Genomic DNA, 26,138 nt, shown 5'->3' on the forward strand with positions numbered 1-26,138 from the left:
CCAGATGTAACGTCATTTATTTCATAAAACCTGTATTTATAAATGTTTCATTAAGATGTTATTTTCTCTTTTTTTTAACAGGTGTGGATACCTAGCATGGATGTCGCTTTTCGTCTTTAAGCCCTGCCTCTCTTTCGTGAATGTATACTGGTGGTTCACTGATTTCCTGAGTTTGAAACGGTATCTGATGAACAGGAAGACGAAAGTAATCTAGTTTAAAGCCAAATCGCGTTGAAAGTCAAATCGTGTTTCAACCTTTTCATTTATATCTTATGAACGGAGGAACGGCTGTACTATACGGAGATGCCAGTACAGCCTCTGCGCGTGACCCAGCCCCTCCGATCCTTAACCACGAGGGTCTGCGGAAACAGCGGAGAGTCTAGCTTCAGGCCTTCGTAGTTCCCATGATATGTAAATCAAAAGGTTGAAACATTAGTCTGCTTCAAACACACAGTTAGTTATACCGTCAGTGGATAGAAAATAATCAGAACACGTGGCAATGAAATGAATGAAATAGGTGTAGAAATAGAAACGGGAACGCTAAATTTTGACCATGACAATCTGGGATCTATAAAAGCAAAATTTTGCCCGCTGGCCTAACGAAATATCGACAAAGTATAATATTGAAGTCTGCTTTTGTCCAGGCTGTATACGTATCTCCCAATGATAAATGCTTATTTAAACACACGGGATATTATTTAGATAACTCTTACCATTCTAATCACTATTCAGCCTCTGTCAAGAAAACACTGTGGAAACGGACTATGGACAAAGCCTAGAAGGGCTTTTAGTTGGATTTTGCATACCAAATTTGTTATACTGTCGCCTGATATGATGGATTAAACATTATTTTACCTTCCGCGAAAGATTGCCGATGTTATGAAAGAAACAGAAAAGAATAAGGTATTTGCCGCTATCACCATTCAGAGCCTTCGTCTAGATCAAAATTTACTCTTGGACCGGGTTCACAGAGACTTGGAGCCTCCAAAGCTATTGAACTTTTGACGATAGTAGTAGTCAGTAAAGCCCCCATCTCACTGGACCCGCGACACGTTGGCGACCTCGCTGCGACCGAATGATTTGACACCGAATTTCATGTTAAAAAACGATTTTTTACGCTTTGTGTGATTTTTTGTCTTTTAAGTCATACTTGTAAGTTTTGCATGATATTCCCATGTTAAGTCAACTCAAATTGAATCTCGGACGCAGCGAGGTCGCCAACGTGTACGTATCGCTGGTCCGGATAGAGAAGAACTTTAACCTTTAGGTGCAAGTGCGGTTAGAAATTACGTGCTAGGTTTTGATGCATGAAATAGCGTTTCAGAGGGTTTGAATTTCCAAAATTTCCGGGGGCAGCATGCCCCCTACGGCCCTAGACCCCCCTCCACCAACAAATGGGGGGGACGGAAATAAATTTCAACCTGGAGACAGCCCTGCTTGGTATGTCTTGTGTACTAAATAGATCGTGGTGGCCTTTCAAATGTTCGCTAGTTATATCCCCTGTCACACATAGCCAACCATGGCCTCCCGACCTTCTCCAGACAAAAGTTGGGGGACAGTCGTGAGCAAGGTCATTTAGGATGAGATCAGGCGAACCCAGCGCCAACCTAGGTCTGGACGTCGTTGGAAGGTCCTGAATGTGTCACATGGGCTTAACTTAAGTTGCGCCACCATGCGAATGTTTACTGTATTGCAACTCTAGTTCCCACAAGCGATTGTATTAGTTGTATCAATAATGCAGAAGTCATTAAATGCCAGAGTGTGCCGGTGTAAAACTTGTTTTATTGATTTTTTTCCTGCTAGCATACTGTTCTGACGTTTCAGTTTTCTTTTTATCTTTCTTTGTCTCTTTTATCATTACGGTCTCATTGACATTGTCTTCTTCATCTCTATTTCATCTCGGGTTGTTTATATGGAAGTTCGAGGACGTAGTGCGTCGATGATGGTTAAGCCCGGGTTACACATAGCCGAACATGGTCTCCCGACCTTCCCCCAACTAGTCTATGGTTGGGAGTGGTTCGGCAGGTAGGCCGGATGTGGTTGGCTGGTGTTCGGCGCGGTCGGCTGGTGTTCAGCTGCGCCAGCCGAATGTTTTGAAATTTGGAACGGGTTGGCTGGTGGTTGGGAGTACGTCAGTAGTGGCCAAGGTATATTTGGGAGTCAAATTTGACTGTTAATCGAAAACTGGTCAGACTGCTTGGCCTCGCTAGCGAAGCCAAGCCAATGACGTCAAATTTGACTGTTAATCGAAAACTGGTCATACTGCTCCCGACATCCCGCCACCAAACTTGGTTGACTGGTGTGCGAGAGCCATGTCCGGCTTTGTTGTGTACCCGGGGCTTTAGACACGCAGGTAGAACATTACGTAGTACGAAACAAATCAAGCGACTGGATAAATTCTTCAAGACTCAAAGCGTTTGCCTATAACATCTATCTTTTCCTCTCTCTCAGTCACCCCTGGAAGATAGTAGATCTGAAACGTCTGACTTGGCTTTGAGAGAATTTACCCAGTTGCTTGATTGATAACCGCCATGAAACATGGAGGTAAAGTTTTAGATCTGTCTGTCTGTCTGTGTGTCTGTGGGTGTTTCCGCATTTTGTGGTTAGCATAGCTCAATAAACTCTGGATGAGTTGTAATGATATTTTTGAGTTGTGAGTAGTTCTTGGGTAGACGATTTTAGGCCCCTGGTGTGTGACCTTGGTACTGCAGCAAAACGTCCTGTTTTTGTACTGCGCAAGGACACAGCGGTTTAGGCCTGAAGTCCAGCATCGGGGTCGGGGTTGCCTTGCTTGCGGCTCATCAGATACTGGAGATGTATCGGCGTGTCTTTGGCGTGCTCCTTCACTTCCGGGCGGTCGTGCATCGCTGCCTGCCAGGCGAAGAGCTTAGGGAACTCCGCTTCCTCCAGCTTGAACCCACTGGCCACCTCCAGCACAGGCATGCGCTCGAACCACGGCCAGAAGCTGTAGTCGAGGAATCCAGGCTCGTCGCCTCCAAAGAAAGACTTGCTCGTGACTTCCTTTTCTAGGAAGGACATCCCTTCTTTGAAGACCTTGATGATGTCCTCACGTCCTTCTTGATCTTTGTTAGCAATCTTGTAGAAGTTTGGGGAAATCTGTCGCAAGGGCAAGAAAATCGCTATAATCAGTAATTTCACAAACACATTAATACTTAATTGGATAAGATATAGGGATCACTTCCAAACGTCTCGTAGATCATTTCATTAAGAATTTGTTTTTGTATTTATTGAGACTGAGACAATTCATTACACTGGGTCAGCCAAGGCAGCTGGTAACGACTGAACAACAAAAGTAGGTGGTAGCGATACTACTTGTTGTCTCATGTTGCCTGAAACTACGTTCTTCAACGTCCGTGCAAACTGCATTTGATAAAGAAAACTGCTTTATACATTTCTTTTTTCATTTTGCAATATAGTTGGATCCAAACTATAGAATTGGTATCTATCAAAAACCAAAGGAAGTCGACTCCATCATTTCATTTGTGTTTCTGTTAGCCTGTATTTACACAAGCTTTCGGCCGGAGGTTACTGACCCCCGGTTACAGGACCGACTGGCCACTAGGAGCGCGATTCGTCAGGCTATGTTTCTGTCCTCTCAGAATTTTATAATCGATAACTCTGATGTCAGATATCAGAAATATGTTTTTGTAAGTTGCTTATCAAATTTTGTTGTGGGAACTTGATAATTATAAGTTACAGTCATAAACAAGATTCTTAATTTGGTGTTTACAATGCGGTCCTAAACGTAAATGAGTGTGATATGCACATAACGTCGGTGTGAATACAACTCTTTGTTGTGTACAAAGAGTCTTTTTATTTAGTGACTCACCAACCTGATGAAAAGGGTGTGTCTTCAGATTATAAATTTTCATGTACAGACGTTACTAAGTAACGTCTTTGGGAACTGACCTTGGCGTCCCAGCATGGAAGAGAAACAAATTTTCTCTCCCATGCACAGTGTAGCCATCCAACATGGCGGACGCTAAGATTACGTCATAGTCACATGACTGCAAACAGATTCGTGCGTTGAACTGACCTTGGCGTCCCAGATGGCCTGCAGCATCCCGATCCGTGCTTTCTCCAGAGGCTCCTCCGGTAACAGCTTCCTGCCCGGGAAGACCCGGTCCAGGTACTCGTTACACACCAGGGACTCGTACACGACTTTGCCGTCATGTTGCAGGGTGGGCACCTTGGCCAGGGGGTTGATGGCGAAGAACCACTCGGGCTTGTTGACCGTACAGACATTGACGGTCTCGTACCTGGAGCAAATTATTTGAACTGTTACATTTGGCGACGCCTCGTGGGCGGAGTCGTTAGAATAGTACTGCGATTGAATTCCAGATATTCTAAAAATTCCAATGCATTCCATAGGGAATTTTTCATTTTTTTTTAAAAAACACCTTGCGGGAACAGTCTTTGTACATAGCATGGAAGAAGTCTTCTGCTTTGGGCATAAAAAGCCACTAGTATATTGATTTATGCACACTATTTCAGCTGTTATAAATACGATTTTTGCATATTGCAATAAAGACCAATACATGTAGTATATCACAGCTGTTTGACAATGCCTTTGATTACCTTTTATTTTCTTGCTTACAATGAAGAATAACATACATGGACAGACGTATTGTTTGAAGTTGAATGATGTCTTCTTTTTTTGTTTCTCGTCCCCGATGGGCCATACCAACAAAACGTGAATACATCAACTACCATTGAGAGTCTATTCTTACCTTTCTAAATTCAAATTAAGGCATGCATTGCCTACATACTTGGAAACTTCCACCTCAATGTTGCAGGTGTGTATTAGATATGAAACGTCGTGTCTATTATAGTGTTATCATCCTAAACGGTTAAAGTGAATTCGAAGGAAATTGAACCATTGGAGGCAAAACAAAACAAACTGATTGGCCAGAGACGAAACAACCAAAAGGACAATATTATTACTTCTCCTCTCTTGTATATCTTAATTAAGGAAAGTAAAGACTTACTCGATTCCCTTGGCTGTTAGAGCGAGAATGGTCCTGTGGGCGTACGGGCAGAACCTCATGCTGATCAGGCGGAGTACACCCGGTGCGGGGGGGTCCGGAGCAGCAGAACCTAAACAAGAAGAAATCGAAGATGTAGTAGTGACATATTTGGTGTCAATACATTTGCCTGCCAGCCAGCGGAATGAACTTTCGACCCGGACCCAGCCAACCTGCCAGTGGCAAAGCTATCCTGTCGGACAGTCTGGCTACCTTCTGTCAATATTCTACGTAGACACACCAGGACAAACAAACACACACATGATACACACACACGCACATACACACACAGAGACACGTGCGCGAGCACACACACACACACACACACACACACACACGCACACGCACACACACACACACACACACACACTCATCGAAAACATAACATGTCCAACCATCTTGAATTGTTATTTTTTGTTCCAAACAATACCACTACTGTATATCACTTCATGCATATAGTTATCGTCTAGTTTAGTACGCATGCACTTTTGTTTGTATGTTTATTTGTTTTATCAAATTCTTCAATAGTGTCACATAAGAAACACCATTCTACCTGGAGTACACACTTGCAATTGTACATAGATCATATCGTGATATAAGAGAATATAGCTGCTGAATTAGATATATGTCAACCTATTGATGCCAACCAAACGATGTAGATGTTTTGACGTTCTCTCTCTATCTCTCTCACTCACTCACTCACTCACTCACTCTCTGAGTCTCCATGTGTCTCTCTCTCTGTCTCTGCGTTACGTTTCTCTCTCTCTCTCTCTCTAGTCTATGTGCCCCCCTCCCCCTTTCCCAGTACAAGCACCGAGAACTGTTTGTCGTCATAAGACCTCCGTAAACTATGAGTGACCTAGAGGTCACGGCCTCTGAACCCCAAACCCCTGGAAGCACACACGGCGCTGGTTTCGTGCCTACTTATGAACAAATTTCAACTTTTAAGTCAAGGTTAACGTCCCATGATGTCACTACTTAGAACTACACACGTCAACCCGGTCCGTGCAACTGTCGGAACATTAATTGGTACTGTCGTGAAACACGACCCATTCGATCACTTCCGACCACCCATTCAAACAACACATGCATATTTCCTGTGCAGTCATCCTCGTTACATTCTTCCATATACCCTCAACTATCGATCAGCAGATCTACTACTACGCAACTAAAGCATCGATACCGACCTGTTTTGAAGGCATTTTCGGACGACATGGTGCGGTCAGCTGTTGGCCCAAGATGGCGTGATAGCGGTGTAACCACTTGTATGGCACGGGTTTGTGTCCGACAAGCTGGTTAATGATTACTTAATGCATTTGCTAACCAGCCCAAATACGGAGGCTGTTTACTTTTCGTACGGTCAACGCCCTAGCGGGTAATGTTGTCTGTTTACCCAGAGTAGAATAAGTAGGAATGCATGATTTCCTCGCAGTCCTCATATTGATTCGCCGTGTCTTTTGTGTTTGAAAACAAATTCTTACAAACATTCTAAGTGGTCAACTCTCTCCATGATTTTATACGCACTGTGGCGGTTAATAAAACACACATATTACAGGGCAACTTGCTGGCATTACTCCACCGCCGTTTTTGAAAAAAAAAATTATATTTTCTGGGTGTTCACAGAAACGCCAGTAGCATGGCAAGTAAAGCTGAGCTTCGCAGATTCCCTGCTTTCAGCTAGGGGAGATTAGCATTGATTGGGGCTAAGACAGCTAGACATCTGTACATACCACACCCTTTACAAGTACTGTTAGATAGCAGTTAGAAAAACTGGTTGTATCACGTGAAAGAAATACTAGACAAAAGTGGCAACTCATTCATCCATAGCAAGGTGACAATTGAAGTTTAGATACTAATAACGCACATGTATGTGTATTGCTAAGACAAAGATTAACAGACATGTAATCTCAATTCACATGTACAACTTATCAGCTAAAAAACTTAAATCCAAGTTTGTTTGTTTATTTGTTTGTTTGTTTGTTTGTTTGTTCAGATTTTAAGCTAAGATCAACTTTATGCAATATGAGTGTAAAGGCTAATTCGCCAGAAATAGAAAAGGGCAGGTACAAAAATGTCAATTGATAAGAGGACATGTAAATACACTACAGGAAAAAACAGTGGATGATTATAAGTGGAAGATTATCATTAAGTATATTTTGTTCAAGCCATTACTTTTGAAAGTACGAAGGCCCAAAGCTACACTCTTATCCGTTGTACCTCTACACCAATGATCTGCGTTTCAGCCTAGTAAATTTAGTATGCATACAAATACAAGCGTTGTGACCATGTTTTATTATCAAGATCTTCATTATCATAAGGGACCATCCTTCTAATAGATTGAAAAGTGCATTGAATACACATTTCCTTATGTCTACATAGCGGATTACTAGTACTTACGGAAGTACATATTTTTCTTGAGACATAATGTTTGCAAATGATTTCTAACTTTACACCTTCAACATAGATCGCTAACGGTCCCATAGTTTCTGTTTATGCGCCAAGCCCGAAGTCTGGGTCGTAGTCTGCAGACACGGATGTATACGTAGCTGTATCAAACATACACGCCTTTACTTCTGGACGTTCAAACATGGCAGCCTTCCACGCGAGAACTTTGGGGAACTCAACTTGTGGTAGCTTCAAATCACCGTGGAGGGTCGTCTCAAAGCGTTCGACAAAAGGCCAGACGCTGTAGTCAAGGAAACCAGGCTGGTCACCGCCGAAGAAAAGCTTGCCGCTGTCGGTCAGGCTCTTCTCAAGAAAAGCCAGTCCTTCCTTAAAGGCCCTGAAAGCGTCTTGTCGTTCCTTTCCCTCCGTGCGTTTGGTCTTCATATAATTAGGCATTATCTAGTCGAAAAGAAAAAAATCAATAAATAAAAGTTATGAAAAGTATTCAGTTCACAAAAGACGACAGTTTTTTTGTAACCCAAAGACTCTTGATAAGGGTGTAAAGAAAGTATAGCATGATGCACCCATGTTGAGATGTTGAGAAAAATCAGCTGTTCATAAACATATGTCTCGCATGCACAGTATAGTGCTATGGTCACATTTAAAACCAGGTCCCGACCAGGTTGTTTGCAGAAACGAAGATAAAAGTGTACATCAATGAATATACACAAACTATCACCATAACTATCATTTTATGTTTCTATAATTTGTTGCCTTTCATTTGATACCTTTCGTTACCGCAAATTGCCCGGCCGGGCGCCGGTTTGGAAATGTGACCATAGCATTACCAACCAACATGGCGGATGCTAAGATTACGTCATTGTCACGTGACGGCAAACAGCGAATGTGATTCGTACATTGTGCTGACCTTGGCGTAAGCAACCAACATGGTGGACGCTAAGATTACGCCATAGTCACGTGACTGCAAACAGCGCATGTGATTCGTGCATTGTGCTGCATTGGCGTAACCAACCAACATGGCGGACGCTAAGATTACGTCATAGTCACGTGACTGCAAACGGCGAATGTGATTCTTGCATTGAACTGACCTTGGCGTCCCAGATGGCCTGCAGCATCCCGATCCGTGCTTTCTCCAGAGGCTCCTCCGGTAACAGCTTCCTGCCCGGGAAGACCCGGTCCAGGTACTCGTTACACACCAGGGACTCGTACACGACTTTGCCGTCATGTTGCAGGGTGGGCACTTTGGCCAGGGGGTTGATGGCGAAGAACCACTCGGGCTTGTTCTTGGTGCAGACGTTGACGGTCTCGTAACTATATAGGTAAGGAATGAATATGGTACCGTATTTACCACAAGTGACGTCACGATTGCGAAAGGTCACGTGTCAGAGATGAGTGGGTCAGTGCTTATGAAGAAGGTCGAATATGCAGTGTTGAAAAGACATTGTATGCACATGTTAGAGTCAATTCCGAGTTCTCGCAAATTTTTTTAGATGATAGTCATAATAACTTTGAACTTTTTAAAAGAATTTTACGTCACAATAGTTCTAAAAAAATGAACATGTTTGAATTAATGTATATATGTTGGAAACATTTTGAAATTGCCTACACAAAGCCATTAAGATCTCTTCATTTAGAACAATATTCAAACAGCTATAAGATTCTTTCACTGTGAGAATATTAATATTCCCAACATTTTTATGAATATTTGCAGTATTTTCCACTTGTAGATTCGGATTATTTCCCCCATAAAAGTAGGCGCTAACCATCACTTTTGTCTGCTTCTGTATGTTTTTAGATTGCACGGCTGGACACTGCATGCAGTGCTGGTAGCTTTTGCGTGGCTCTATCCCATGGTAAACAAGACGTCTAAACGTCAATCCATCTTCAGTATCTGTAATGATATCTTACATTGACTACAGTGAAAAGTACAGAGCTTGATATCAAGCAGACTTACTCGATCCCCTTGGCAGCCAAAACCAGCCTTGTTCTGTGAGCGAACGGACAGAACCTCATGCTGATGAGACGGAGCACACCCGGCGCCGGGGGTTCGGGGGCAGTTGAACCTGTACATCGAGAGTTCATATTGAGTAAAGACTATAACTAAGTATAAGTCCCGATAAGACCTGTTGGCGACCTCGCTGCGACCGGTTATTTGACAGAGCGCTCAACGAATTTCATCGATAAAAAAAAATCTTTTTACGCCTTGTGTGTTTTGTTGTCCTTTTAGTCATACGCTTTGTATGATATTCCCATTTCAACGTCAATGGTAACACAAATCAAATTCCGAACGCAGCGAGGCCGTCAATGTGCTCCGGGTCCAGTGAGGGCTTTTGCGGGTATTTCGCGATCGCTGGACGTTAGCGGCCTTGCTGCGACCTACATATTGGATTTGTGTTACCCTTGAATAAATAATGGGAATACCATGCAAAATGTACAAGTATGAATAACAAGACAACAAAACACACCAAGCGTGTACATTTTCATTTTTTACCGATGAAATTCGTTGATCGCCCTGTTGCATCGAGGTCGCCAACGTGTCACGTAACGTTACGTACGACAAATGTTTTTAGCGAAGCTTTAGGAGCGAGCTTGATTTTGTTTGTTTTGTTCTTTTGTGTTTGTATTGCATCACCCAGTAAACCACCTCAATGCGTAATGTTAACACCAAGAGTACAAACTGCATATCCGGACATATGCTTTTTGTTCCACTCTCACCGGGAAAAACCCCTACTCTTTTCGATAAGTGTGGTGGGTTCTTTTACGTTCTCAGGTGTGGCTCTCTCCTCAAACACAGGACCTTCATTTAACGTCCTATCATTTTCACCTGAGTGAAGTGAGGAAAATTGTGCCTTTCCCAAAAAAGGGCATAACGCCCGTCAATGGGTCAAGTCATGTGACCTCAGCTCTGGGTTCTGGGTCAATCACTTGTCAATGTGTAACCGTGTCGTGTGTTTACCTCAAGCAAATAACATTGAAAACAGAATGACTTGCACTTTTTAGGTACGGTCACGGCTCTTGCCAGCGACCACCCCTGTATGTTATCATGGACCACTTGGCCATTGTGATCACTTCTTGGTCCGTTAGACTGCCAATTGATGTAACCAGCTGCTAGCTTCCTCTTTATAGTGACCACTTTATTTTTAAAGTCTCTTGAGTCGTCACTTTACATACGTTTGACCGCACTTTATAAACGTTGACCTTTGACTTACATATTCAGAAAAAAAAACCTCTTTTTCCGTAGCTTCGGTTAGGGACGTCCCTCGGATTGGACGTAAAGCCAGAGGTCACGTGTTAGAAGAGAGCCACACGTCAAGCACATTAAAGAACTCAGGGGTAGGGTCCATCCCGATGTGAGTGGATCAAAACATCACAGTCTGGTCTTACGGATACGCAATTGTACCTGCTATACAGAACTGTGGTGGCGTAGTGGCAGGGCGTTTGGCCCCAGAACCCAGAGGTACGGAGTTCGAACCCGGGTTCCCTGATTTGTCCCGTTGACGTTGTGCCCTTAGGAAAGGTACTTAACACGACTTTCCTCACTTCACTCAGGTGAAAATGAGTACTTGGCTTCGGTTAGGGACGTCCCTGGGATAGGACGTTAAATTGAGGTCCCGTGATTGAGAAGAGCCACACCTTGAGCACGTTAATTAAAGAACCCACCGCACTTATAGAAAAGTCGCCTAAGTTAGCGCCGAATGGCAGCCGCTCGAGACCCTTGCGATCTATCCCCGCCAATTATGCGCCCCTCGCAATTCAGCCCCTGGCTGTGAAGAGAGAGTAGTCGGCCCACCCATTAACAAAACTGGTGTGTCATGCCTAAAGACGTTTTACCGGGTATGCGGAGCGAACAAAGCAACAGGTATACCATATCTTGACTAAATACGCTACCTACCTGTTTTGTAAGCCTTCTGTGTCGGCATGGTGGGAGCAGCTAGTGGTCCTTTACGGCGTCTTAGGAATGTGAAGTAAGAAAGTCAGTCGCTCACTCGCTTATAAAGGGAGGCACTGTGACTTTTCACGATGACGAAGCAACAAAAACTTCGGCTAGAACCTTCGCAAATCCACCTGTTGTGCAGGTTGCTTCGCTATGACACAGCACATTCCGCAAACAGCTATAGAAAGATGGTAGTACTATCGTTTATCGAAAGGGGGCGCTACTGAAACGTAGACATGACAATGTGCATTCGGTAAGCCGACAGCTCACTGAAGCTGCGTCACGTTGGCGACGTCGTTGCGGCCGAACAATTTGACACAGTGCTCAACGAATTCCATCGATAAAAAACAAGTCTTTTCACGGTTTCTGTGTTTTGTTGTCATTTTAGTTATACTTGTACGTCTTGCATGACATTCCCATTATAAAGTCAAGGGTAACTCCAATTTGAACGCAGCGAGGTCGACATAGACGCCAAGGGCTGGGGGTCACCAGAAACGACTGGAGGGTCTACGCCGAGAATAGACCAGCCTGGCGAGCCTTATGTAAGCCTGCAGCCGCCTAGCCTGGGTGCCATTCTATTTCTACCGGGTCAAGCGATCCCAGACTATTTTTTAGGGTAGTGAGTGTAGGAGCCCGCGCAGAAATAGAATGGCACCCAGGCTAGCAGCCGCCATGCATCAGACACTGATGCCTGCGAACGATTGATTGATTGATTGATCGATTAATTGGTTAGTTGATTGATTGATTGATTGATTGATTGATTGATTGATTGAGGCCGCCAACGTGCCGCAGTCAAGAGAGATACTCACGGAGCGCTACAATATGTCATGATGACAAAGCGTAATAGGAACCTTGCAATAGTGACTTAGTATAAAAACGAGCGATGTGAAAAAAAAAAGAGGAAGAACTTAATTGCGCGACACCTGTTACAGGTACCATGTATGGCAACTTGTACATAAATGGCAGTTGGTCTATTGCTAATATCTAACAATTCCAAGGAACAAATCTACTTTTATGAAGACCAATAAAACACTTCAATTATGCATGGTAGTACTCTAATAACTCGTAAACATCATGTTAATAACAATATGCTGCGTCAGGAATGTTTAATTGACTTGTGAAATTTCACTTCGAAAATCACCAAGATGCCAAATAACTCCTTACTTTTTTTTTCTTTGTGACAAGCCCTGTTTATTCTTTAACTTTTATTTCAAGGCCATCACGAAGTACAGGTAAAAATCTATTGTCGCAAAACAAAACACATGACGTCATCTGCCGCAAACCAGGTAGGTCCAAAGTTCACAAATCCAACATGGCGGCCTATCGGGTCCCTGGATCTTGTCTAGAGTTGCGCGACCTCATAGACTTGGACTCAGACGGACACTTTCTCCAACAATACTACCTTCTTAGCTCCGTTCTCAAACAGATTAACGATCTTAGAGACGAGGGGAGCTTCTGTGATGTCATCTTGAAGATCCGGAACCGAGAATTCCGTGCGCACCGCCTGATACTCTCCGCCTACAGCGATTATTTTCGCTCGATGTTCAGCAGTTTTTGGGCGGAGAGTGGTCAAGCTGTTGTCCACTTACAAGACGACTACGTTACCCCAGACTCTCTAGAAGCTGTTCTGAAGTTCATGTACACAACAGAGGTCGATATTACCGGAGAAAATCTGTGTAGCATCCTCCTAGCTGCCGACCATCTTCAAGTGAAAACTTTGACCCAAAAAGTCGACCACTACTTGTCGGAGAGGTTTCAGAACGACCCTGGTGGATTCGGTGTCGACGAATATATCGAGGTTTTGATCTTGTCAGAAAGATTCCAGTTAAATGCTAGCTTTGATGCAGAGCAACATGCAGCACTTAAGTTTCTGGAACTTTCGAGGTAAATAATTATGATTGCAGTAGAATATGTGTTAGTGCTTTTGTTGTGACGTAGATATATTTGTGGGCGTGGCGCTCTCTGTGTTTTTTGTAGTGTTGCTGATACTTAAAAGAACCAAACTTTACATTTTCTTGCTAATTTGCTGTGTATAAACGACATAAGCCTGCTATCCTAGTGCACGTTCACATGTTGTCAGTTCCGTATGAACATTTGCATTTGCTTTTAATATCATAATTCTTGCAATCATCCAATTTGTATGAAATAAGTCGTGTGTCAGTCTGTAGTCCATTTCAAAGGACCATCCGTAGCTTTTTACCTCCATGAGAAATGGAGGTATTGTTTTTGGTGTGTCTGTCTGTGTGTTCCCGATATTTGTGGTCACCAACTTATTGAGAGCCTCCGGATAGATGGTGATAATATTTGGTATGTGGTTGATGTTAGGTGTTAACTGTTATACATCGCAACCCTCCAAAATACAATGGCGTTTTCCCAAGAAGTTGGTCCCCTGGTGTATGACCTTGGTACTGGAGCAAAACGTCCTTTTTTAATGTCACATGTTTTGGACAAGATATGGTCATAATTTTTGGTTGGTAGGTAGCTCTAAGACTTGTTTATACAGTATCTACTACATCTACATCTACATTTTGGTACCCGTAAATAGCCCCTTCAGGGGCAAAGTAAGGAGGGAGTTAAGGTCCCGGGTTAAGACAGTACATGTACTAACAAAAATTAGTTCAAGATATGACAAGTTCCTAACAAGTGTTTTATAAAGTTGTCATCTTATTCCTCTACAGGAGAGAAGACTTCTATGAGCTGCTGACAGTTGAAGCCCTGGAGGCCATCCTTGCCCTGGTGAACCCCCTGCACCCATTCTCCCAGCAGATCATGCGCAACATGAGGGGTAGTGTGTGGGGGTCCGAGTGGGAGCCTGTCTCTCAGACACAGGTAAGTTATGCAGTCGTCGAATAACTTGCAACTTGAAATTAGAAGGACTACAGTAAATGCAGAAACGTTCGCAGTGGTTTTATGTCCGCGGTTTTCATGGTGAACTCTTAACCACAAACTTAGAACCACCACGAAAAGCCATTCCATTGTTGTGTGACTGTAGGGCTACTATAAATATTGTTTCAAATGAGAACTCAAAAACACCGCTAACGCTACATTTTCTCCCTACCACGAAATCAAATCCCCGCGAACATTTCTGCATTTACGGTATATAGTATCTGTAATGTATCAAAGACTATGAATATAATACAAGTACAAAAATTAGAAAAAGCAAGAGTTTGAAAAACTCCCTAGAAAATTTTGAGTTTTTCATATGGCTTGTGTAATTGTAGTTCATCAATTAGGCAAAAAAAATTTGGATTAATATTACATCTCCATTGATCACTTCCTGTCACTCTACGGTCAATGTGACCAGCGTATGGAAATAAACGCTGAAACACAAACAGGCAGCCAAACAAACAAACAAACAAACACTCCAAAAACAAGGCCTCCACAGAGCTAAAGAGAGTTGCTACATATGCATGTACTAGTTCAAGTACATGTACTAGTAAGTTCAAGTAATAAGTATGTTCTTTCAAATGACACCGCCAAACTGAACTGAGTGCAATGTTTGAAAAAAATGTAAATCCCAGGACTACCTGAAAAAAAACAGGTCAAAGTTGACCTGAGGTGTATGATACTCTAACTTCATCATAACTTTTATTAAGACAACAATAGATTAAGAGTTCTGTTTTCAAAGGTTTTCCAGGTGTTGCTGAAGTGGATTGATTACGACAGGAAACAGCGGGTAGAACTGGCCGCGAGACTACTCCGCAAGATCAACCTGGATTCCGTGGACCCTAGGGACCTGCGGACAGCCAAGAAGAAGCTACAGGTAATTAACAAACTGTGGTAGTGTGGGGGATATCCTAGGGAGGTTTGTTTTTCATAAAAACTTCGAACTTGGATAATATACTGACTTGAGAATGTGCAGTCAAACTCAAACAGCCACTAAAAGGAATGATGGAATGTGCTCGTTGATTCGAGATGGTTGTCAAACAAAATACATGTAGTTGACACGTTGATGAAGGTTAGACATCCAGGTAATAAGATACGCCAAAAGACAGTAACACAAGCAACTGGATGAAATTTTGAAACAGACGTTTCAGACAGCATCTGCTGTCCTTCGTCAGTGACTAAATGATATATATCAATTCAGAGTTTTGGTATATAACCTGGTTCTCCAGTTCTTTCTTTTAGTCACTGTGGATGCTGTCTGAAATGTCTGTTTCAAAATTTTATGCAGCTGCTTGAGTGACTGTCTTTTGGTGTAAAATAGTTGACAGTTAAACATTTAGTAGGTTGGTACAGTAGATAGTGTTAATGCGCCAAAAATAATTACTCAAGCAACTGGATAGTGTTCCATAGTGTTAATGGTATGAACCAGGTAATACTGACTGCTAGGGATTTGAACCTAGAACTATGTATACAAGAGCACCTGGCCACCTACTGGTCATGCCTTAAAGCATGTGCATGTCTGAAAGTTTGCCTGTATTTGTTGGTACGATGTACGTAGGAGGTGGCAGAGTGTGTGTGCATGCTGCATCAGGCCATAGTGGATGTGTACGGAGAGGAGGCGGACTCCCCCCTCCCCAGTCTGGACCAGCTGGACATCTCCCTGTCCACCCTGGACATGTCTCAGTACTGTTCAATGGCCGGGAATCAGGTGGGGCAAACTGTGCTTTTTTTACTGTGTAAAGAGTTTGAGTTACATTTTTTAGACGATACCGGTAGCCATGTATGGACAATAGCCACTGGATTGCTGTATTTGCAAACGAGATTGGCTGTTCGATGTTCGTTGGTTGTTGTCCGTTTGTAGCATGTGTCTGGATATTTGAATAAAGTAGAGTTGAGTCTTAGCATCCAAAGCGTAAAGATGTGTTTTTGTTGTCTACGTGTCATCTCAAGAAAGTTCTCTTAGCCTCCAGACGTCCGTCATCTCCCAAAACTCAGCAAAAGTCATCCCCACACACTGCAGTAGGGAAAATCCATCCACATTCCTACAAGTACAACTGCATTATAATCAATTTGGCTACAGGTCTCAAAATGCCGCCTGCAGATGTAGGTTACTGCAGGTAAAATTGGAGCTGTGCAGGTATCTTTTGTATCTAGTTACACCTAACCTGTAATGGAAGCCTGTTCAATACAACTTCAAAGCCTGTGCAATACCTTAAGATATAATCTGGTCCAAAACATGATGTATCGAACGTTATCCCAAACCCAGGCATGACATAGCTGAAGTTATACCCTTTGTATTTGTTTAAAGTGTATTTGTTTGAAGTCCTGTGTTCTTGTTGTTCGTGGTTGCAGGTGTTGCTGGCCATGGGAGGTTACAGCCCCAACGCTCACTACTACGACCCCGTACAGAAGGACTGGTTCTCCCTCCCCAAGCTTCTGTACCCATGGAAGACCTGCCTCACCGAAGTCGGCGACTGTCGATGCAACCCCTCCCTCCTCTGCGTGGGAGATTCCATCTACATCTTCGGGGGGGAGACCAGCAGCGGGTTGGGCGTGCAGGAGAACCTTCGCTACAACATCTCGACAAACAGCTGGGACGAGATCCCGCGAGTCGGCTACCACTTCCGCCCGGCGTGCGTCCCGCTGGGCGACTGCATTTATCTGATCTCCTCACACCACAGCTTCAAGCTGCACATCCCGTCCCTGCTGTGGAGCGAGGTCTCGCACCAACCACACGAGCTAAAGGACGCCGCCGTGGCCGCGTACCGCGGGCGGATCTACGTCATCGGAGGAATGGAGGAATCACGCGACAGCCCCGTACAAGACAGAGTACAGGTGTACGACCCGGAAACGGACACATGGACGGATCAGGCGCCGACGCAACGGAAGCACAGTTTCGCCGCTGCGCTCGTCATCAACGACCAACTTTACGTAGCGGGCGGACTCACGACTAACGAAAGCGACGACGACAACGGAGAAACGGTGAACTCACAGGTCGTGGAAGTGTACGACGAACAGATGGGCGACTGGACGCTATTCCCGCAGCCCAACGTAGGGGCGAACAACATCGGAGCATTCCAGATCGGACAGAGACTGTACTTCATGTTGTGTAGGACGTGTTTCGACACGGGGGTTGACATTCCAGAAGACGAGGCGTACTCGTTGGACGCGTGGACGGACGTGAAGTCGTTCGAGTTCGGTGCCTCGGTGGTGTGTTGCAATCTGGATGTGGACGTCCTCATGTGATGATATCGCATCCTCGTTTCCAGAATAGAAGCAGCCAATGAGAGACGGTAGTGAAGTGTTATTTTTGTATGAGTAGCGAAGCATTTTGGTACCAAGTGTGGCAGAGTGTAAAGTTTCCAAACGGAAACTATGTGGCTTCAGCGTGGTCACTATAGGGAGGGATGGTTGCAGTGCTTGCACTGCAACAACTGCGATTGTCTTGAGAGTTATTCCCCTTAGAAATGTATGTATCGGGGCTGGAAATACCATCTGTATAATTATGCAGAGTAGTGCAGGTAAAATTGGAGCCGTCCAAAGTATCATCCTGTATTAAGGTCAGGTCAAAGAATGTAAGATAGCACCATGTCCACATTCAAACATTGTTTTTGATGGCATACTGTCCAGTTTCAGCTTTCCTTTATTCCACCCAGGGTTGTCTTCAGGACCCGTTCTTACATCCCTTGACGGAAATTTGCTTGTTGGGACGGAAAAAAATTCAACCCCTTCCGTCCCAAAAATATCCATTTCATGAGATAAAACTGACAAAAATGTATTTTCTAAGCTAAAAATGACAAATTCAACAATGAAAATTAAAAAATTGGCCCCCAAAGAATTCCACCCTTCCTTCCAGATCATCTGACCTTCAGACAGGCCAGATCACGCCAGAGGGCGCTTTTTTTCCCTTCATGCATATTGCCATTGCTTAATGACAGACAATACTTGGTAAATCTGTGTAAAAATACAATTTGAATCCATCCTCGCAATGTATGCAGCATTCAAGAAGGTTTGATCTTTATTTCGACTGATGAAAAAAAATCGAAGTGGACAATAGTGCGGCCATTAGTTACCATGCAGCAAAGGATAGGCGACAAAAATTCTGACGGTTTAAAAGCAAGATGTGTTACACATTATGGGGAGGGTAGAAGTCATTACCACTAGCTTCTTCCACCATTTCACCCTCACCATTATCTAATGGTTGTGTAGCCTGCTTTTTAAAAAAAAAAAGAATTTCTTGTTTGTGGACACAAAAGGATAGAATATTGTGGTGCAGGCAAGATCTGGTGCAGATGAGTTTGAATGTTACCTGCACCGGTGCAAGTTTATTATTAGGAGTATTTTCAAGCCCTGTGTATTCTACTATGAAGTAGAGCCTTTTGGCATGACGGTTTCAGTCTCTAGAAATAGTAGAATCTATGTCGCAAAGAGGTGTTAACTGTTGACAAACTCTTGTACCTGTACATTGTATACAAGTACATGTACATGTATACACGTTTTGTTGTAGCAATGTTTGCCACTGGTAAAGTGATAATGTCTTCATTTTTAAGTCATTTAGTGACGTTGGGTTGGCGTAGTGGTTAGTGTTTGGTCCAGAACCCAGAGGTCCTGGGTTTGAATCCCTGACATGCCACCAATGTTGTGCCCTTGGGAAAGGCCCTTTATACAACTTTCCTCACTCCACCCAGTTGTAAAAATGGGTACCTGACTTCAGCTGGGGAGGTAAAAGGCGGTGGAAGGAGAGGGATGGGTTCCGCCTTCCAATACCATGCCCTAGACACAGTGGATAACACCCCACTGTCCCTACAGCCTCAAAAAGGCTATGGGACTTCGTACCTTACCTTTTATATAGACAAAACCAGTTTTAAGTTACTTCCAATGTCTATTAAGTGTTAATGTAGTAATAATTATGTACCATTGAAATGTGGTGGATTTAAGTTGTATTCTATTTCAACTATTCTTTGAAAGTGTATTCATGCACTCTATTGTTTATAAAAACTTTGGGTAGAAGACATTCCATTAAGAATTCCATTCCTTTTGTATTTTTTTGTGGTTAATGTAAAGTTGAAATTGATTATTTATGATTTTAATAGTGCAATATATATGTACATATGCCTATGTCAGCAATTGGCAGCTTTAAGCATCATAGGTTGAAAGATCACTATGTTAGATGATGCAAGTGTTTAGATTTCTTGTTGAGTATGGATGTGTTTTGGTGAATACGGTTGTGGGTTAAAGAATGCCCTATAATATATAAGGCAACCCTGGCTTGATTATATGGATGACATACACGCAAACAACGATTTTCGTCCGTTGCTTTGTTACACCCAAGTTTTGTTTAATGTCGCTCTGAAAAAAAAAAGAATTAAACTCTAGGTTCATGAAAGTATGTTGTGTGCATTTGCTTGTGTCAGTTAACATGTGTAGATAATGCACGACATTTGAATACTTTTCTCACCCCGTCTCTTTTTCTCTCTCTCTCTCCCTCCCTTCTCTCCTCTCATTCTTTCTCTCCCTCTCTTCTCTCTTTCTTGTACTGAGATTGAAACGAGTGGAACTCGTTGCCACCAAGTACTCAAGTACAGAAGGAATATCTTCACTAGATAGCTTTAAACAACATGCTTGCAGCTAGATGTGCAAAGGATAGGTGTGACAGGTAATTCGGTGCAATACAACGCTCTCTCTCTCCTCTCTTTCTATTTCTCCCTCCTCTCTTTCTATTTCTTCCTCCTCTCTTTCTATTTCTCTCTTTCTATTTCTCTCTTTCTATTTCTCTCTCTCTTTCTCTCTCTCTCCCTCTCTCTCTCTCTCTCTCTCTCTCTCTCTCTCTCTCGTACTGAGATTGAAACAAGTAGGATCCGTTGCCACCACGTACTGTATACGTAGGTACAGCCTCACTAGATAGCTATAAACAGTATGCTTGCAGTTATATGTGCAAAGGTTAGGTGTGACGTGTCGACAGGTCGTTCAGTGTAATACAACAAGCTGCAACTAAGCTGGTGTGTTACGGCGAATTACGTTCGGCTATGCTGACTACATACAGATACAGAAACCTTAATTGAGCAACGTACCTTCCATGTAGTAATGTATCATCAAAACCTTCATTTACCCAGACATTGTGGAAAAGTCTGAACCATCAGATGGAGAAGGTATACATATACAGATACAGAAAACTTAATTGAGAAACCTTAACGATCAATTATAAACCATCTATGTAGTAATGTATGTGTATAGCCAATGTACAGCCAAAGGCATTTACCTAGACATTGTGGAAAAGTCTGAACCGTCAGATGGTGCAGGTATACATATACAGATTCAGAAAACTTAATTGAGAAACCTTAATCATCAATTATAAACCCTCTGTGTAGTAATGTGTCATCAACCATTGCTATGTACAGCCAAATGCATTTACCCAGACATTGTCTGAACAATCAAATGGCGAATGTATACATATACTCACGTACTCTCACTCACTCACTCACTCACTCACTCACTCACTCACTCACTCACTCACTCACTCACTCTCTCCCATAGCTTAGTCAGCCGTAGGGACAGCAAAGCGTTCAGTGTGTTTACAGATACTGATGCAGAATATTTAATTGAGAGACCTTAATGATCAATTATAAACCCTCTATGTAGTAATGTATCACCACAGGCATTTACCCAGACATTGTGGAAAAGTCTTAAGAGCAAATGTCTGTAAGGATCAAACAATGGTGGCAGGGGTGAAAAAATCGATTCGGCTCATATTTTGCACAGTGATAGTACTTGGCCCACTGTCCCTCAAAATAGCTTTCTTTTTGCTCAACACGGATTGTTGCCATGGCAACGGGCCAAACAAGTTTTGGGGCCATTTTCCCTGATTTGGGCATGTCAAAAACATGAAAATTGGCTCATTTTAGGACATGATTACGAACAGATGCTTGAATTTAACGGGAAAACAAAAACTGGGCTAACAAGAGCAACTACTCAGCTTTACTAGAATAGCTTGGAAGTTTTCAGAAATCCAAGTTGAAGTGCTTGGGCAACCTCAAAACAATACAGTGTTTGTAGCTTGTGAAAAAAGGTAATTTTGTCCCAACTTTGAAACGCTGTAAGTCCAAAAGTGGTGTTTTGTTTTGCTTGAAATTAAAACCATATATACATCCAAGTAATAGCTATCATGTACTAGTTTTCAAATTTTGGCTTCTTTTTTGGTTGTCACGTAACTGTCCTCAGAAGTAGGTCATTTTTTATGTTTTACGAAAAATATGATGTTGGGCCATACTTAAAGCCTAATATATGGGAAAGTAAAAAAGTGATCTGGTTTAAATTCATGTCAAAGGTAACCTTATGCATGTTCTATCAAATGAGTGGTTTCAAAGGTTGGTGTCTTGTTTCGTTGCTGTGTACTTGTCCCTAAAAGTAGGCCATATTTTCGACAAATGCGGAAATCAATATTTTTGGCTAACTTTGAAGCCCGGAAGATGTCAAAGTAGGATGTTTTTTCAATTCAATCTTTTATCAGATGTACCTCTGTGTATTGTCTATGAAATGAATGCCTGCAAAGGTTGGTGTCTTGTTTCGTTGCCGTGGAATTGTCCCTAGAAGTAGGCCATATTTTCGACATATGCGGAAATCAACATTTTTGGCTCACTTTGAAGCCCTGAAGATGTCAAAGTAGGATGTTTTTTCAATTCAATCTTTTATCAGACGTACCTCTGTGTATTGTCTATGAAATGAATGCCTGCAAAGGTTGGTGTCTTGTTTCGTTGCTGTGTACTTGTCCCTAAGAGTAGGTCATATTTTTCGACATATGTAGAAATTAACATGCAGTAATTTCTAAACCCAAGTTCTTAAAGAAGTAATACTATGTATTGTCTTTCAAAAATACTTATTACCTAAGAGTTTTGCTGATTTTACCCCCATACCTACTAGAGTATAGTGGATCTCCCCGTATTATCGTGCCCTAGTAGTAGTAGTAGTATCCAGTATTTTGATTATACTGCTGCCGGGGTCCCTGACACAGGGGTGGGCAGCAGTCGGCTAGGCTGAGAAAAAGACTGTTCCAGGTTCAGGAGTTTCTGCGGGTCAGCAAATATCAAGTTATTTCTCAAGACGCGCACCTAAACGTCGTCAAACTCCAGAAGACGCCTAGGATGACGAACAAGACTCTAGATCTGCTGCGATAGAATCTGCTAACAGTAACATACAGGCGCATATTATGAATGAAGTCCAGCTATGCCACCAAGTTATATACGACACATACAAGCTTTGTGACTTAGCAATGAGGAAGGAATTGTATGAGCTTAGCATCGCACTTCTGAGGTCCATTTGTGAACATTTTGATGTGGATGTATCCGCAATATCTGATCGTCGACGTAAATCGGCATTTGTGGCAAAAATTCAAGAATATGTGCGTTCCTGTCCTTGTTTCGAATAGGCATTATAAGTAGAAGTAACAGAGCAACAGTTACTGTTATGTTGTAAACTACACGAAGAGTTTACTCGGAAGCAGACTTAAGCTGTATGCGCATAGGGACACATGAGCACATTTTGTAAATGGTTATGATTTATAGCTAGGGATAAAAGTAAGATATTTAGTACTAATGTGGTTTACAGATATGCAACAGACTGTGCATAGACTGTAAGTTAGGTGTACTCACACAGGCTTCTGACATTATAGGGCAGATACCGTTGGAACAAGGTCAATGCACTACAACAACAACTGCAAATGCGCAACTTACAAATTAATCAAAGATTGTTGTAGCACCACTTCCACTGCTACTGTCTTTGTAATATCAATTTGTAACAAAAGCATGCTACTGCATTAAAAGATATGGACATTGTTTCTACAAGAAATATATATATATATATATGTACATATATATGTTTTGATTTTGCTCCCTTTGAATCGCTTATTTCCGAAATATGACCTAAATGCACCTTCAGTTTCAAGTACACTGCAACGAGACAAGACACCAACCTTGAAAAATATTCATTTGATAGACAATACACAGGGGCACTTCTGTTGATGGAATTAAAAATATATCCTACTTTGACATTTTCAAAGCCTGAAACATAGCCAAAAACGCTTGTTTCTGTATATATGCAAAGTATGGCTTGCTTTTAGGGACAAGTCCACGGCAACGAAACAAGACACCAACCTTTGCAGGCATTCATTTCATAGACAATACACAGGGGTACATCTGATAAAAGATTGAATGGAAAAAACATCCTACTTTGACATCTTCAGGACTTCAAAGTTAGCCAAAGATGTTGATTTCCGCATATGTCGAAAAATATGGCCTACTTTTAGGGACAAGTACACAGCAACGAAACAAGACACCAACCTTTGCAGGCATTCATTTCATAGACAATACACAGGGGTACGTCTGATAAAAGATTGAATTGAAAAAACATCCTACTTTGACATCTTCAGGGCTTCAAAGTTAGCCAAAAATATTGATTTCCGCATTTGTCGAAAATATGGCCTACTTTTAGGGACAAGTCCACGGCAACGAAACAAGACGCCAACCTTTGCAGGCATTCATTTCATAGACAATACACAGGGGTACATCTGATAGAAGATTGAATTGAAAAAACATCCCACTTTGACATCTTCCGGGCTTCAAAGTTAGCCAAAAATATTGATTTCCGCATTTGTCGAAAATATGGCCTACTTTTAGGGACAAGTACACAGCAACGAAACAAGACACCAACCTTTGAAACCACTCATTTGATAGAACATGCATAGGGTTACCTTTGACATGAATTTAAACCAGATCACTTTTTTACTTTCCCATATATTGGGCTTTAAATATGGCCCAACATCATATTTTTCGTAAACATAAAAAATGACCTACTTCTGAGGACAGTTACGTGACAACCAAAAAAGAAGCCAAAATTTGAAAACTAGTACATGATAGCTATTACTTGGATGTATATATGATGTAAATTTCAAGCAAAACAAAACACCACTTTTGGACTTACAGCGTTTCAAAGTTGGGACAAAATTACCTTTTTTCACAAGCTACAAACACTGTATTGTTTTGAGGTTGCCCAAGCACTGTAACTTGGATTTCTGAAAACTTCCAAGCTATTCTAGTAAAGCTGAGTAGTTACTCTTGTTAGCCCAGTTTTTGTTTTCCCGTTAAATTCAAGCATCTGCTCGTAATCATGTCCTAAAATGAGCCAATTTTCATGTTTTTGACATGCCCAAATCAGGGAAAATGGCCCCAAAACTTGTTTGGCCCGTTGCCATGGCAACAATCGGTGTTGAGCAAAAAGAAAGCTATTTTGAGGGACAGTGGGCCAAGTACTATCACTGTGCAAAATATGAGCCGAATCGGTTTTTTCACCCCTGCCACCATTGTTTGATCCTTACAGACATTTGCTCTTAACCATCAGATTGTGACTGTTCGTCTCCAATGTGTTGGCGTGCTGACATAGTTAGGAGTCCCCCCGGCCACATCGGCGAGTCTTCGCGGCACCGCAAAAGGAGATAAATCAGTATTTCATAACGAGCTATCGTCGCGCGGCTATATTTAGGGTTTCTAGGCCATGTCCCAGGAAATTGAGCCGAGCCCCTCTCGTGTGTCAATACGATATTGGATCTGTATGTCTCACTTAGATGTGAGTACGTAAATCATATGTCTGGGATCAAACGTTCAAACTAGCCTACTTACGACTATCAAAACTTTAGAGCGACAAACTGTATCGCCAGTCGCATCTCAGTGAAGCCCTCCACTATTATAGCTCTATCTGCCTCACAAGAATGGTTAGTTCGTTAACCCAGACCCTTGTAGCGCCTAGTGGCACATAGGTCAGCAAGCGTATTTGTTATTTCAGTAGCAGAGTATATTTTTCCAGGGAGGGGTTGCTAGCCCTTCCCCTTTAACGTGCTCGAGACACCTTCTCGATCATGGGATCGACCCCCCAGTTTGTACCTCCCTTCCGAAAGAGTGGTGCTGCCCAAACCGAGATGTCCTGACCCAAAGTTGAACGGAGGTATCCCAGTAAGGAACTAACTGAAACAAGGTCAGTTCAACATATTGTGAGGCTTTTACCAGTTGAGCTAAAGAGACATCCCTCAATGGAAGTATGCCACTTTATAAATGATGTGATGTTTGCGAGGGGGTCGAAAGTTCCCTACCAAAAGTTAATTTGGGTGCGACCCGGGTAGGTTTATGACTTTCGGAACGGATGACAACGTAATAATCCGGGTGCGGGAGCCAAGCTATTCATGACAGAAGGCATCTGCGTGTGCACTGGCCATGGCAGCTGGGAATAGATCAAATGAAAATCGTGCAACAAGGAAAGGTATCAGCAAATTACTCTCCCAATGAGCTATCTACCACTATAAAATCATGACCATAGCACGTCTAGAACACTAGACATCATGCCCGTAAGTTTCGCTGCATCCAGGCATTCTCAAGTTATCGTACACACACACACACACGCACATACATAGTACACACACACACACACACATACACACACTAGCAAACACACACACTAACAAACACACACATACACACACACACACACACTGACGAAAACATAACCTTCTAGGCGAAGGTAAAAATTGCCGTTTTGGGGTAAGAATGTTTTGGGGTGGTTGGTTCATTCTAATATTGTAACAAGGTTCATTTCAAATTTAGAATGTACACAAAATTTATACTTAGCCCAAGTATCTCTACTTTTTACAGCCGAATAAATCAAATCAAATCAAATCTCTACATGCGTAACTGTATTCTTTATGAACAACCAAATAGATTTTGGATCACTTGTTTACGGGGTGGTTGGTTAATACCAACTATGTTACAGGGGTCATTCCAAATTCAGAATGTCCACAAAATGTATACTTAGCCAAGTATCTCTATAAC

The 26,138-nt window shown here is 42.4% G+C and overlaps 2 protein-coding genes across 2 annotated transcripts; one reads left to right on the forward strand and one right to left on the reverse strand.

The window, feature by feature from the left end:
* Positions 1 to 2,445: 2,445 nt before the first annotated feature.
* LOC136438400 (uncharacterized) lies at positions 2,446 to 11,550 on the reverse strand. The gene is made up of 7 exons (XM_066433171.1): positions 11,344 to 11,550; positions 9,406 to 9,514; positions 8,540 to 8,762; positions 7,539 to 7,889; positions 5,010 to 5,218; positions 4,058 to 4,280; positions 2,446 to 3,117 (listed from the first exon to the last, which is right to left on the reverse strand). Exons 1-7 carry the CDS (start codon positions 11,369 to 11,371, stop codon positions 2,752 to 2,754), a joined length of 1,509 nt encoding a protein of 502 aa, XP_066289268.1. The 5' UTR covers positions 11,372 to 11,550; the 3' UTR covers positions 2,446 to 2,751.
* A 1,087-nt stretch (positions 11,551 to 12,637) lies between these two features.
* LOC136437894 (kelch-like protein 12) lies at positions 12,638 to 17,565 on the forward strand. The gene is made up of 5 exons (XM_066432463.1): positions 12,638 to 13,269; positions 14,064 to 14,214; positions 15,014 to 15,148; positions 15,830 to 15,979; positions 16,624 to 17,565. Exons 1-5 carry the CDS (start codon positions 12,698 to 12,700, stop codon positions 17,515 to 17,517), a joined length of 1,902 nt encoding a protein of 633 aa, XP_066288560.1. The 5' UTR covers positions 12,638 to 12,697; the 3' UTR covers positions 17,518 to 17,565.
* Positions 17,566 to 26,138: the final 8,573 nt, after the last annotated feature.

The sequence above is a fragment of the Branchiostoma lanceolatum genome, chromosome 7 (assembly GCF_035083965.1).
Source record: "Branchiostoma lanceolatum isolate klBraLanc5 chromosome 7, klBraLanc5.hap2, whole genome shotgun sequence".
In the NCBI taxonomy this organism is placed as follows: Eukaryota; Metazoa; Chordata; class Leptocardii; order Amphioxiformes; family Branchiostomatidae; genus Branchiostoma; species Branchiostoma lanceolatum.

Bases quoted from the DNA above. Each gene is read 5' to 3' on its own strand.
- LOC136437894 (XM_066432463.1), top strand. From the start codon at position 12,698: ATGGCGGCCTATCGGGTCCCTGGATCTTGTCTAGAGTTGCGCGACCTC. The intron at 13,270-14,063 runs GTAAATAATTAT...ATTCCTCTACAG, and splicing joins AAGTTTCTGGAACTTTCGAG to GAGAGAAGACTTCTATGAGC. The intron at 14,215-15,013 runs GTAAGTTATGCA...CTGTTTTCAAAG, and splicing joins AGCCTGTCTCTCAGACACAG to GTTTTCCAGGTGTTGCTGAA.
- LOC136438400 (XM_066433171.1), bottom strand. From the start codon at position 11,371: ATGCCGACACAGAAGGCTTACAAAACAG. The intron at 9,515-11,343 runs GTAGGTAGCGTA...CTCGATGTACAG, and splicing joins ACAGAAGGCTTACAAAACAG to GTTCAACTGCCCCCGAACCC. The intron at 3,118-4,057 runs GTCAGTTCAACG...CCCTTGCGACAG, and splicing joins AGGCCATCTGGGACGCCAAG to ATTTCCCCAAACTTCTACAA.